The sequence below is a fragment of the Rhinichthys klamathensis genome, unplaced genomic scaffold (genome assembly GCF_029890125.1).
Source record: "Rhinichthys klamathensis goyatoka isolate OS25496 unplaced genomic scaffold, OSU_Roscu_1.1 h1tg000254l_1, whole genome shotgun sequence".
NCBI lineage: Eukaryota > Metazoa > Chordata > Actinopteri > Cypriniformes > Leuciscidae > Rhinichthys > Rhinichthys klamathensis.
The window spans coordinates 4,255,857-4,269,795 of record NW_026606776.1 but is presented as its reverse complement, the minus strand read 5'-3'; the positions used below and the strand labels follow the sequence as shown (position 1 = coordinate 4,269,795).

General features: G+C 38.2%; 1 protein-coding gene across 2 annotated transcripts in view; it reads left to right on the top strand.

The window, feature by feature from the left end:
• pkp4 (plakophilin 4) overlaps positions 1–13,939 on the top strand; it is a 41,262-nt gene that overhangs the window by 5,654 nt on the left and 21,669 nt on the right. The window contains exons 3-7 of one of the 2 annotated variants that reach the window (XM_056266795.1): positions 2,520–2,632; positions 8,254–8,288; positions 9,227–9,343; positions 11,883–12,079; positions 13,471–13,903. In XM_056266795.1, coding sequence (XP_056122770.1) covers positions 2,520–2,632; positions 8,254–8,288; positions 9,227–9,343; positions 11,883–12,079; positions 13,471–13,903 — 895 coding nt within the window. Of the gene's footprint in view, positions 1–2,519; positions 2,633–8,253; positions 8,289–9,226; positions 9,344–11,882; positions 12,080–12,335; positions 12,611–13,470; positions 13,904–13,939 lie in introns of those variants that run through there. The other variant, XM_056266796.1, reaches the window with a different exon arrangement.

Below are 13,939 nucleotides of genomic sequence, written 5' to 3'. Positions count from 1 at the left end.
AGCTTATAATATCTAATTTAACCAAGTAACTTTTTATTTTGTTTTATTATTGACATTTTTATGCCAATTTATTTTATTGTTTTTTTTATTATATATTTTACTTTATTTATCAGCCAATTTGGTTAAAGTCCCCCTGTATACAATAATCTTATCCCTTAAAACTCATCTTTGATCACCAAAATGACAAATTAAAAAAAAAATGTTTCCTGCTAGTTCACTGTTAATGAAATGCTAATGGTTTGTCTTAAAGCATGTTAAAACACAGCATAGACATATAAACAACATTAAAAACGTGATTTTCACCACAGGGGGACTTTAAGAACAAGATTGTTATTTAAAGGGGCTATATGTAGACTTCAAACACCCTTGTTATTAGCGATACCGGTGGCTGTTAAGTGAACTGCAGCCAACAACTTATTATTGCTCTTGCTCACACTTGTGCACATGTAATGTACAAGACACTGAATGTGATTCAAGGCCCAAATATACTCACGGCAAAGTTATTTTTCGTTCTTTGTTAGAAGCTGGAAATACCTTAGCAGTGATATACTGTTAATGATCATCCCGACGGCGTCCACGCTTCCGAGAGCGACGTTTAGATGAATATGCAAAGATGTTCCGCAAGCTTTCCTTTTAATAAGAAAATAAATACTCAACAAAAATTACAGTGGTGAGAGAACAGCAGTTAAGAAAGCATGTGATCATAGAGATGTTTGTCGGCATCATGTCGACAGATGAGGTTATTAAATTTACACTGATATGATACCATTAATATTTTTTTAATTAACCTATTTTCTTTGCATGACGCATTGTCATTACAGTACAGAATGGCTCATTCGGCATTATCCTGAACATTGTAAGCGTTTGTTTCATGTGTCATAGAACAGAAGAGAGGCTTTCGAGAGCGCGAGTCCTTTATATAAAAATAGGTCTACCAGCTTTCATAGACAACCTAGGAAGTTGGTAAAGGTCTCGTTTTTTTAAGTTTCGAACCAGGCGCTTCACACATTCATTGGCAATAAAAAAGTGGATAAAACATGAAAATTCTTACATATAGCCCCTTTAACTGTTTCCTCACCTCAGATTTACACTGAATTTGAGAGATAAGTTGTGTTTTTATCAAGTTTAATTTATTTAATTATTACCAATGTATTATTATTACCAATGATTACCAATCAGCCAATTTGGTTAAGAACAAGTTTCTTATTTGTTTCCTCACATCATGTTTACACTGAATTTGAGAGCTGATTTTTACATTTTTTAATTTTCTTCTTTTTTTCTTTTTTTTTTTACCATTGTTTGATTATCAGTTTATTTTTATATAATTATTATTTATATATATATATATATATATATATTTAATATATATTGTATTTTAGTTTCAAATTCTTCATTTATTTTAACATTTATTTTTTACAATTCTTATTTGCATGTTTTCTTGCATCAGGTCTGATGCTTCAACCTTCAAATCAGTCAGTTCAGTGTCATGAAAATTACTAATTAAACTGTTAGCTTAATCATTACAAATCCTGTTAGTGCTGATAGCGTTCATTAACGCTGTGAATCTCTGTTAAAATCCAACTGATTGACCCATTGCCAGGCTCCATGTTTTACTCGGACACCAGAAACTGCAGCATGGATTTCATTGCTTTGTGTGTGTGTGTGTGTGTGTGTGTGTGTGTGTGTGTGTGTGTGTGTGTGTGTGTGTGTGAGAGAGAGAGAGAGAGAGAGAGAGTGCAGTGATTTGTGTGGTCAAGTCTTGTCTTTTCTTTGTACTCCTCTTGGACAGAATCAGGACATAGGCAAGTATTGTCACTCTGAACAATAGGTTGAATAGAAGAGACCTGGTACAGCTGGTAGCTCACAGCATGGCACAAGGCAGATAGCCATTGCCTGACTTATCTCACCAGGAGAACAACACTCAATAATCTCTCCTATTCATTGGCTACATTAATTGCAACCTCTTCTAGTGCTTGGCAGCGTGATACCTGAAATACTTTCTGAATTTAATATCTATTTCAGAGCAGATACAATGCTCCAGAATCGTTTCGTTGCAATGTAACAATGGCAGGCAATCATGAAAATATGCCTTGACACAACAGTGATATTTCTTCTCCTCTCTATAGCCAATACAGCAGCAATGTGTGGCTGTTTATATGTGTGTGAAAGAGTGTGTGTCTCCTTTAAGGGCAGCTGCATCAACGAGTCTGTCTCTATCAGAGAGAGGCAGGCCAACAGTGCAGCCTTCTCGCCTTCCGCACACACACACACACACAGAGACCTAGGTTTCAGAGACAGAACAAGAGGAGGGGAAGAGGCCACAAATTCAGAAGCAAAGAGCAGCGTGACAGGATGGAAGTTGAGAAGGAATGGGATTTTAAAGATGATGCATTTTGAAGCTAAATTAACATTGTAACTGGAAACGGGTATGAAGTGTGTGTTGCGTTCACATTATGGATTTGTTTTTGATGATAGAAGGCAGTGATGGTGAAACTTTTGTCCCTCCTGTCTTTCTGAAGGAGCTCCAGTTTGAACGGCTTACCAGAGAACTTGAAGAAGAGAGACAGATTGTGGCCAATCAGCTGGAACGATGCAGGTTGGGGGCGGAGTCTCCAGGTGCTGTGAGTGACAGGTAAGAGGCAGCTTTGAAAAACGCTATTAGATAAAACCTAAATTCATTTGCTCTGTGAGTGGGATTTGAAGGAATAGCTCATGATTTAAAGGAATATCTCATTCATAAAAAAATATATGCCATTTACTTTCCCTTATGTTATTTGACTTGATTTCCAAATTGTTTTTTTTTTTCAAACCGGGTGATTTTTTTCTCTTCGGAAGAAAACGCATGGAAGTCGTTGATGCTCGTATGTTCGCGGCTCGCACTGTGTGAGATGACTTTCGAGCCGAGCCTAGTACGTTACAAGCACCTCCCGACAATTTTCAAACATGTTTATTTTCTGAATTATTTTCAAAAATTCAGGGAGTCGGGCTGATTTTGACCAGTGTATTGGCTGTCCCCTATTGCCAAATCATACACAACCCAGAGTTTCCGCTAGAAAAAAATGGTGCCGGTCACTTCGTTTTACGGACATTTTGATGATATGCCAGTCAAATATCGCCTCTTAATTAGTCAAGTTGAGGAAAACTGGAGGTAGGCTATGTAACTTAAAAAATGACATAATCAGGCCGTATTGAATGAAAAAACATGAACGTCCGATTGGCGTCAATCAACGCCAATTGTTTTTACTATAGTTTCACATTCATAGTTTAACAAACCAATCCCCTTTCCCCACATAACATATCTGAATAGTAGCCTATTGTTTTTACTCAAGCAAACTTAATAATACACTCTCAGTATGTCTCATTTAGCTGATAACATTTAAATTGGCCACCGTGAAATGACTCCTTGTCAAATGAACTGGAACAAACAAATGACCTATAACATTGTCTCGCGTCATTTTAGGCTACTTTTTACGCTGTTTTGTAGTGCTGAATTGTGCAGCTGCCGACTTAAAATCTAAACTTCCCAGTGTCTCTCCACAACTTGCAATGCGCATAACCCGCGCAAGGGCCTGTTCACATATCGCGTCTTTTGCGCGCTCAAGTTCGTTATTTCAAATGTAGGCGCGCGGTATACACGCTCATAATGGAAGCGACGCGCTCTTTTTTTGCGCTTGTTTTTTCCAAGCGCATCCGCGGCGCATCGAGATAAAAACATCTCGGTGTGGATTGAGGTAGGGCTGCTATTTTTATTTAACGAAAAATCTTAGTCTAACGGAAAAAAAGGGCAGTTTTTTTAAAGCTTCGTTCAAACGGATTCAGTGTTTTCTTTTTGTCATCTTAATTTGTTAATTATTTAAGTTAAAAAAATATATTTAGTGTTGGCCAATTTTATGTTTTTTATCTGTATTATTTTATTCTGTTTTTCTCTGTTGTCACTGTCAGAAATGCAGCAAGTGCGTGAAAATTTGATCTGAATCCAGGTTCTGTTGTTGATCTGTTCTGTATGCTGCTGTTTGCACTTTGCACGTTAAAATAAACCCTTTGATAAAAAAAAAAAAATGTTTGTATTTTTAACAGGTCACAGATACCGGTCAATTTTATTTTTATTTAATGCCAATTCAATATTATAATCTTATCAGTTAACGGTTAATAATCGATTAACGAGCGGCGGTTGTCGGTCGGGAAAATTAACCGAAATGAGCATTCCTACTGGATACATTTCGTTGAAATCACATATGAGGACTTTGCAGGCTGTGGAGAAATGCAATCCTCCACAGCCACGGAGCGCTGTCATGATGGCGAGGGCATCACGTCGCAGGCTTACGGCATCGATAAGAGGAGCGGTGTCCGCAGACTCAATGCTTGTAAAATGGCAAAAAATCCTTCTGATCGGTCGGTGTATTTTTGCTTTATACATTTTAGGCTTATTCTCAGATTCAGATTGTGTTAGGGGGGCGGGATTATTAGGCCATTTTAATCAGACAATTTGACCGGAGAGATTTAATTTTGTCGGACATTTCATTTTTTTCCCGGCCAATGTCCGGTAATTACTGGACAACGGAAACCAACCACGTCACATAGGCTAGATCTATGAATATTATTACAGCCCAGTGTCACACACACACATACATACACTGTCTAGATGTGGCTGTGTTGTTCTCTGCTTTCCACCCAATCATTTGTACACTCGTCTTTTTATTTTATTTTTATTTTCTATCCAAAGCTATAGCAGCAACATTGAAAGCTCCAGTCTCCGTGTTCAGTGAGCAAGCCCATGTGATTGCCGCCGGCTCGCCGTGCAGTACAGTCGCGTACCACCTGCTTTGACATGATTATCAGGTTAACTGATTCGTAACCTGTCCAATGGCTCGCGACCTCCTGAGTGTCCGAACTGCGCAATAGCTCTGTGTGAGGAACAGAATTAAATTTAGGATATTTACAGAAAGTCTAACATTTTGCCGTCGTTCTTAAAGCTCATTTGTATGTCTAGACATTCAAATATGGCGCCTTAATATGCATTAACCAGGTTTAACATCAGTGACGTCATACATCAGTGGTTCTTGCTTGTCTTGTCATACAAGTTCGGCGTAAATGATGGCAGAATATATTTATGAAAAGAAGATCTGTATTGCGTTCTCATTATTACCACGAGGCCTGCTCAGCATGTTTTTCCATTCAAAACATGCACTTTTGTAAATATTTGATCACTGTTGCTGGTGCGGTTTTTAACAGCTTAATATAGTTGGCAGTGATGGTACTGAAGGAAATGTCTTGTCATTTACACATTCGACATTTCTTTCATGGAATACAAAAAAACAGATGTTTAAAGCAGAATGTCCAGGATTGGTTTGCAACACACTCAACACCACTGAAGGAGAAAAAGGAGGATACTGAGCAACCGGTCTTTTGATGGTCCTTTTTGTCATTTTTTGAGCTTGACAGTTCAGCAGTGCTATTAGTAGTTTCATTTTTAATTTTACTTTTAGTAATTTTGTTGTTTTTATTTAATGTCTTTATAGTTCTTATGCATTATTTCAGTTTTAGTTATTTTAGTACTTCAAGTTAAACTTAAAGAAATGTTTTAATTATGCCATTGCCTTGACAACAAGCTGAAATAAAATAGGCCTAATGTTTTTTTTTATATATTCCCTTTTATTTCAGTTTATTTTAGTTTTAGGTAACAAGAATAACCCTCTTTTGTTGTATGAAACAATGCAGCTTGAACATCTGTTATGTTCCATAGTAGACAAAAACCATTTAGGTTTGGAAAGACCTATGCAATTTTTCATTTTTTAGATGAAATTTTCCATGAATATATCATATGTAAACATTAAATGACAAAATTACATTTGGGGAGGTAATTATTAAATTTTTTTTTTGGTGCAGGGCGAATGCAAAAAATTATATATATATATATAATTCTGTATTTATGGCTAGTGCTCACTGCTCATCTACCAGCATCCACCTTTATGCTATTCCACTTAACAGAATTAATATTCATAGCACCAAAATATGCATTTTTACATAATCGTCACAAGGACGTTTTAGGCTTAATTATGAAACTTTTATGATATTTAGCTTTCAAACTTATCTCATATGAGTGTATCCGTGGCAACCACGCATTTAACCTCCCCCACTCCACCCCACACTTTATGGATCACTCCTACGCCCCTGTTGACACGTGAAAAACACATTAAACTGTACAGTATATGTCGTCTGTACATACTGTACAGAAACGCAGCATTCACTGTTCTGTATTTCTCATGATGTGTGACGGTATGAAGGACAAGTGTGCAGTGATGCATAAACTGTCATCTCTCTTTCCCCACTGAATAATTACTTTTATGGCAAGTGGGTGTTTGTCAATTTACCATAAACACATTCAAGCTTTAGGGCTATTGTGAAAGTTTCTCATTTAATGAATGTCATGGAAAGAGTGTTCCTGATAAATCAGAGATGTTTGCTTCCGCCATAACTTCAGGAAGATTTCTTTACAATCTGGTTAAACAGCAGTACAGTTCTTCCTCATCCCTTGCTTTGCCACATTGAACTCTTTGTGTCTGTATGTGTGTAAGCACATGTCAGCTGCCTTGTTTGTTCTCCTCGTGTTTGAAGGAGTGTCTGTTCTGTTTTTTCAGATGGCTTGTGCTGTTTTGCCGCAGTATACAGGACATTTTTTCCTTTTGCTTGAAGAGGGTCCATGTGTGCACTCTTGCTCCCATGCAACCCATTACCTTTAACCTTTCTCTACGTGGCATTCCTGCCGTCCCCCTTCAGCTGTCACTGTACCCTGATGACCGGTGTTCTTTGACCTCTCCTTTGCAGACAGTTACACATTTTGGCAGGCATTAGCAGACACTTGTCTGCTGTTTTAGGACAGTGGTGTCTACATTCTGATGTTTATTCAACCTGAAGTTCAAATGTCCTAATTCTTGCCATTCTCCCTCAGTTCCTACAAATGCACAAGTGTGTTAATTTCTTGTGATTAACTGGACAGGATTTAAAAATTTGTGTCAGAGAGATGAACGTGACAGTCAGTAGACTAACAATGTGATTGATGTTCACGGGTAATGGTTTCCTAATGGCAAGCAAATTGAGCGTATCTTTTTGCTTTTCATTGACTTATTGGAAGATGAGATGGGTCATTCCACAAAACGGATGCCATTTGTGTTTCTCATAAACATATGCGTGAAAAATAACTAGAAATATAAATAGCTAATGCCAACAGAATAACAGACCAACAAAACAACAGCATTTATTAAATATATAATGTTCCGTTTTTTTGCCATGAGGATGCCTTTTTGGCCAAATACCTTATGCATGAAAATAAAAGCTAGTTTATTGTCTTTAGTATCTTATAGTATCTATAAAATGTACATTTGTATATTTTAGTTCAATGTATTATTATTTAAAAGGGAGGCTGTGTCCCCTGGTTTGTGTCAACCCTGTTACCATCATGTTTCTTGTTTTTTAAAGTGCCCCTATTATTTTATTTGAAAGGTTACTGATTTTGTTTTGGAGGTCTCCTGGAATAGGTTTATATACATCCAAGCCCAAAAACACTTTCATTTTCTCATAATATACTTTACATTGCAGCATCACCTCTTTTCTCTTTTCTTATACCCCTCCTTTCCGAGAGCCTGCTCTGCTCTCATTGGCCCAGTCTGTTGTGATTGGTTTTACTGTATCAGTAAAGTACAGTATCGAGCCAGAGTCCTCAGCCAAGTGCATGCAAAGTGGAATTGCTTTCACAGCGCAGAAAACAGCGTCTTCTTGATATGTTGACAACTCGAACCAAACTCTTCCAGGCCTCAGCTACAACTACAGTAGAAGTTGATCACGGGCAGCCAATGAAGACCATAGGTTGGCATTATGCAAATTTGTTACAAACCTACAAAGGAGGTTTTAGGAATCGTTTCTTTCTTTTAAGGGACAATAGCTCCATTTATCATTGCACTTTGGTGTACAATCACATGAGATGAAGACTACTCATAATAGTTTTCTATAAAAAAGTGTTTATTTATGTATGGGGCGGGTTGTCAACACTTACTTTTCTGAAGGCATAAATATACATATATTAAAATAATGCTTGAGATGGCACAATTTATTAACACAATATCGGTCTGTTTTTAATCTTATTTTACAATAAACTGAAAAAGCACTCATTTCATAAAATGCCTCGGATGCGTTGTGCACTGTTGTGTCTTTGTTCTCCTCTCATTTCATCTTTTCTCATGTCTTCATTTTTTTCAGCTCCTCTGAGAAGTCTCTTCTGTGGAGATCTGCAGGTATTTTTGTCTATTTCTCTTCCTGCTTGCTATTTCCCTTTGTCACCTGTTGTAAATACGAAGCATAATTCTGACATTTTAGACAGCACTGTGGTCACATACGTACAACACACACCCCATAGTCCAGCTTGGAACACTGACCATTAGATGGTTGAGCTGAATGATTTTTGTACTCTAAAGCACCACTACATTTGGTGGATTGAACCTGCCTAAATTCTCTTTTCTCTTATAGCACAGGGTATTATGTTCTTGCTTTAGTTACAGTCTCCTAAAGTTGCACTACAACTTATCAGTATAGCAAAGTCATGCTCCATTACTATAAATAATATAACTAAAGTCATGGATGATTTATTTATTACTTCAGTCACCAAAACATTTCATTTAAAAAGTCAACTTTAACATCATTGCTCAGTATAACATTGTAATCCTTGGTATTTTTATTCACAAAAACTGTGGCAAGAGCTCTTTTAGTTTTACTGTGTTGTTGTTGTTGTTTCTGGACTTTTTCTTTTTTATTCTGCTCTGAAAAAGACAACAGACACTGAGGTCTTGTGATCTGGTCACCCAATATAATGAGCCACATCCCATGAATTATTCCACCGAACTACACTTGGAATCTCTTTCCGTCCCTAAATCCTCACTCACGTCTCTCATGGTCTATTATCACAGAGCAGCTTATACCTTCCTACCTTTTTCTTTAGTTCTAATTCCCATTATCGTCCCTTACTGTGAGAATGATTTTCAAGTAGGGAAACACAATAGATAAGACACCTTATTTTTAATCTGTCAAAATGACTGAAAGCATTTTAAATAATCTGTCAGTTCTTTAAAATTGGGTATATGATGGAACATTTGAGGTTAATGCTCCCTCTAATTATGTCTAGGTAACTGTCTCTTGATAAAACCTGCTCACAGTGTGTTAACCCTTTGGTAACCAGAATCCTCAGGTGCAGGTGTGTCCAAGCCATCGGATGGTTGCACCTCGCCCACATTTGGGGTCAGAGGACAGGGGCCACTTTACTCCCCTGAATTGGAACAGATTTCTCTGCGTGAAAGTGAGGGTCTGTTTATTCACACTCCATATTGCTTTTTGCTACCTCTATGTTAACAATTCATACTTATACTGATGCTTTAATGGAATATTCCAAGTTAAATATAACTAAAGATCTATGGGCAGCATCTGTGGCCTGCTGTTGATTACCACAGATAACAGTGGCTACGTCCGAAATCACATACTCCCTGGAGTAGGTACTTATTTTGAATAATTACTTCACGACTGATAAAAAAGTATGTTCTACACTCTACCTCCATTCACTAATCCCAGTTGCCTCATGGGATAGTAAAGTGTCCATGATATGCACACTTCAGAATCTCGCTGGAAGTAGTAGGTAATCCGGGTACTTTTTGCCTCTTTTTGCCTACTCTTTTAGGAGTACTGTGAATTCAGACATACTTCATTTGTCACATACTGTTTTCGCCTACTATATGATGCAGCCAGTGTTGTCTCACAATTATTCACTACTGTTAGAAAGTAAGATTATTACGATATTTTTATGTTTTTGAAAGAAGTCTTGTAAGCTCACCAATGCTGCATTTATTTGATCAAAAGTACAGCAAAAAATATTGTAAAACACTTTAATTTTAAATAACTGCTTTCTGTTTTAATACATTTTAACATTTTAGCTATTCCTGTGAGGACAAAGCTGAATTTTCAGCAGCATCATTACGCCAGTCTTCAGTGTCACGTCCTTCAGAAATCCTTCTAATATGCTGATTTGCTACTTGAGAAACACTTCATATTATTCTTATGCTTACTAAAAGTCAAAAGTGTTTGGAAACCTAGCTGGGATGCACTCGCATTTAGTAAGCTAATTACCCTTTTGAGGCGGATTTGAGGCGGATTGGATGAAAGTCTGGTTATGTGTTTCTGATGGAATACTGATGTTGATGTTTAGTTATTGCTCCATGCAAAAAGTCTTATTATTAAGGTTCATACAGTATGTCAAGCAAAGGTAGCCAGGTTTACTTTTTTTAGCTGGTTGAAAGGGGCACAGCATGGTAGTACCGTGGCATTCTTTTAGATACTTTGGACTAGAGTACTGTGTAAATACTATTACATCCAGTTGCATGGTATCATTGCACCACCATGGTATGGCTGCTGTTTGGCCAGGAAACGCTTCTAATGTTCAAGTGTTATGGTTATTCTTAACATAATGAGATTTTTGGCACGGCCAGCTAACCTGGTAGGCTTCTACTTTAAGACCATTACTGTACACATTAGAGCTTTCAAGTGAAAATTAACAACTCTCACTAATACTTCAAAAACTAATGTGTTCTTGTTTATTGAAATAATTAAACGTGAATATCAATATTAACAAATTGAATTAAAACAATGGCCTGCAGCTTTCAATTATTTTGCAATTGGGTAAACATTACTTTTCAATATTCTCAAATACTTATTTGACTAAACATTAAGTTTTAAAGTTCAAATAAGCAGTAATATTAATGTTTGATTAATTTTAAAGGTGCATTAAGTAGTTTGGTGCTAATTTTAAATGTTATACACATTACAAAATGTGTTGTGTTTTTTTGAAAAGCCATCCAAATGATGTACACTCACATGAATGAAGACTACTCATAATAACTTTATATAAAAGGTGTTTTATTCATACATGGTGCGGGTCGACCCTGTCGATTTTGCCATGTTGAAATGACGTGATTCGCGGTGTTTTTCAGTAAACGTCGAAGTCTCGGAGAGAACCCTCACGCTCATTGTCGCCTCTGTCTGTGGATACCATAGACTGTAAAAATACCAAAAATACACTAGTAGAGTTGTTAGGTGACACGAAAGCGAAAATTAAACAATGGAACACGCTTATTACAGTGCAACAGGAGAATCGGCAACTTATCTAAGTTATACGACTGAAGAAGACTGACAAAGACAAAAAACGAGCGTAAACAGCAGCGCACGCAAGATGGAAAGATTAATTTTTTTAGACAGGTAAGGGAATTAATTATTGTGTATACTGCTTTTAAAAATTACACGTATACGTGTAATTTACATAATATTAAGCTTGGAGCATAAAAAAACGTATAGATCGTGCTGAACCACGTCGTTAGATGGCAGTGCAGCTTCTAACACCATTGTGGTATCTGTACACGAAGAACAGCAATGCTTAAGAAAGCCAAAGTACTTTTAGTAACTTTAAGGCACAGCAAATCATCATGATTTTGTTCTGTCTGTTTAAATTAACATGAGACATAACTGTTTACATAATGCAACTGCTTAAGAACGATCAAGTGCACAAATTACCGATACTTTAGTAAAACTGATATCTGTATGTTTAATTGTAGTATTGCCTTAGTACCAAAGTATGTTTCTCATTCACTTTTACAAAGTGAGGGACGAGTCGTCATTATATCCTGTGGTAATCGACAACAGGCCACAGATTCTATTAATAGAACTTAAGTCGTATTTAACCTATTTAGTTCAACTACAAAGGTTTCACCATTTCTGAACAGAACATCTTTTATCTATCTCAGTATTTTTCTGGTTTGCTTTTTTCTTTTTTTCTGGCTGTGTCCTTTGCTCAGGGTCTGCTGCAAACTCACGCAGCTCGACTCAAATGAATTCGTATTCGGATAGTGGATATCAGGAGGTGAGTGGTTACTATAGTAACACAGTGACGCCCAGGCGATCAGAAGGGAGGTCCCAGTCGACAAGCTCCGCCCCCAGTGGAAGCCCCACCTTTGCCATGAGCTCTAGGGCTGAAGGACAGGCCTCAGCACAGGTATAAACACACAAATAACTTGCTTAATCTAACTTTGCATGCTATTTTCGCTTTTTCGAATGTCATTGGTTCTGAACGATATTTTAAACAGGGATGGAAGTTTTCCATATCTAAACGGACTTCCGCGTTTTTCGACTTGAGAAGTATGACGCACGTGAATCGCGAAATAGCCTTAAACAAACTAAACGCTGCAAAATGCTGCGTTTTCAAATACCTTTCATTCACGGAATGTTTCCGACAACACTGTTTGAGTTACCGACGCCATCTAGGGGCCGCTGTATGCGGGACAGGATGCATTTCAGAAAGGATCCAAAACTAACTCTCGCCAAGCGGCAAATGCTAGTAAATTCAAGTTGGCTAGTGTTTCGAGGCGATTATGAAATGGCAAAGGTTGTGGTTTATCGAGATAGATAATAGTTAGCATGTTTCAGAGTGAAGCGCGGTGCCCTGCGGTGTGTCTGCATGTTTCCGGTGTTTTCGGAGCGGCTCGGGTCGCAGTATATGCTGCTCCACACGAAGCCCATCTCTGCTGTGAGTTCATCTCGTTTATAACGTGCTTTTGAAAACGCAACATACGCCAAACATCTCCTCAGATTTGTAATGATAATCATGTATTATCAACAAAAGAGAAGCTTTAAGAACTTCCTGTTGTTTGTTGCCAAGATAAAAGCTCTATGGTATAAACTTTTTGAAAGCAAAGCATTTAAGACAGCCATTTAGTATAGAATATTGTGTTTTATAGTGTATTATTAACTAGCTGATCACATGCCTGATTTATCATTCACCTTATAGTATTGTTAAGAATTGAATGTTTTTGAATGTAATCGTATTAAAGGTGCTCTAAGCGATTTCACACGTTTTTTAGGCCAAAACATTTTTTGTCACATACAGCAAACATCTTACTATCCGCTAACTGCCTGTCTCCTGAACACACTGTAAAAAAGCGTGGTCTCTGCAGCAGGGGCGTAATTTGTGGGGGGGATATAACCCCCCCAATATTTAAATCTATGCATTACGACCCCCCCATTATTTATACCATGATCACAATATCAGGAGGCATACCCAAACTTCAACCCCCCCAATGTTCAAACCAAATCTACGCCCTTGCTCTGCAGACAAACCAGGCTCCACAAATGGCAACAAAAACAAACTGCAGCAACCAGCTCCACGAAACATAACAAACTGTTCCAGCCAATTACCGTCAAGAAGGACTTGGGGGTGGGGTTAGTGCGCGGATGAGGAGGAGGGAGGGTCTATCTAGCCTCCGTTTTGTTTGAAAATACTTTAAACGTCAACAAGAAGTGACGTCACCCGACATCGCTTAGAGCACCTTTAATAGTGTAGTGTGTATGTTTGATGGTTATAGTGTCTGTCTGTAATATGTTTTTCAGGTGGGCGGCAGTGGGCGTGTCATGAGACGAGTCAGTTCCGTCCCCTCTCGCGCTCCGTCCCCACTCTACACCCCGTCCCCGCCTGCGTCCCGCCAGCCTCTGCGTGCTTCTCTTGGAAGCCCTTATGGCTCGCCCATAGTCTCAGAGCCTCGTCCTCTACCTAGCATATTTCCCGGCACCACCTTGCCTCCTACCTCCAGCCACGCCCCTGAACCAGTACACTCCAGCTACTTGGGACGCCATGGAAACGGGACGGGGTCAGAGTCTGGGTCTCCAACTCTCCTGCGGGCCGGTATGACAGCTCAGCCTCAGCAGTACGGGACCCTGGGGAAGCATGACACACGTGCATATGAAAGCACTCACTCTTCTTTTGGGTCTCGGGCCTATGACATCTTTGAGAGGATGGTTCTTTCAAGACCGGATAGCCTTACAGGTAGGTTACACATTATTATTGTTAAGGTTAGGAGTT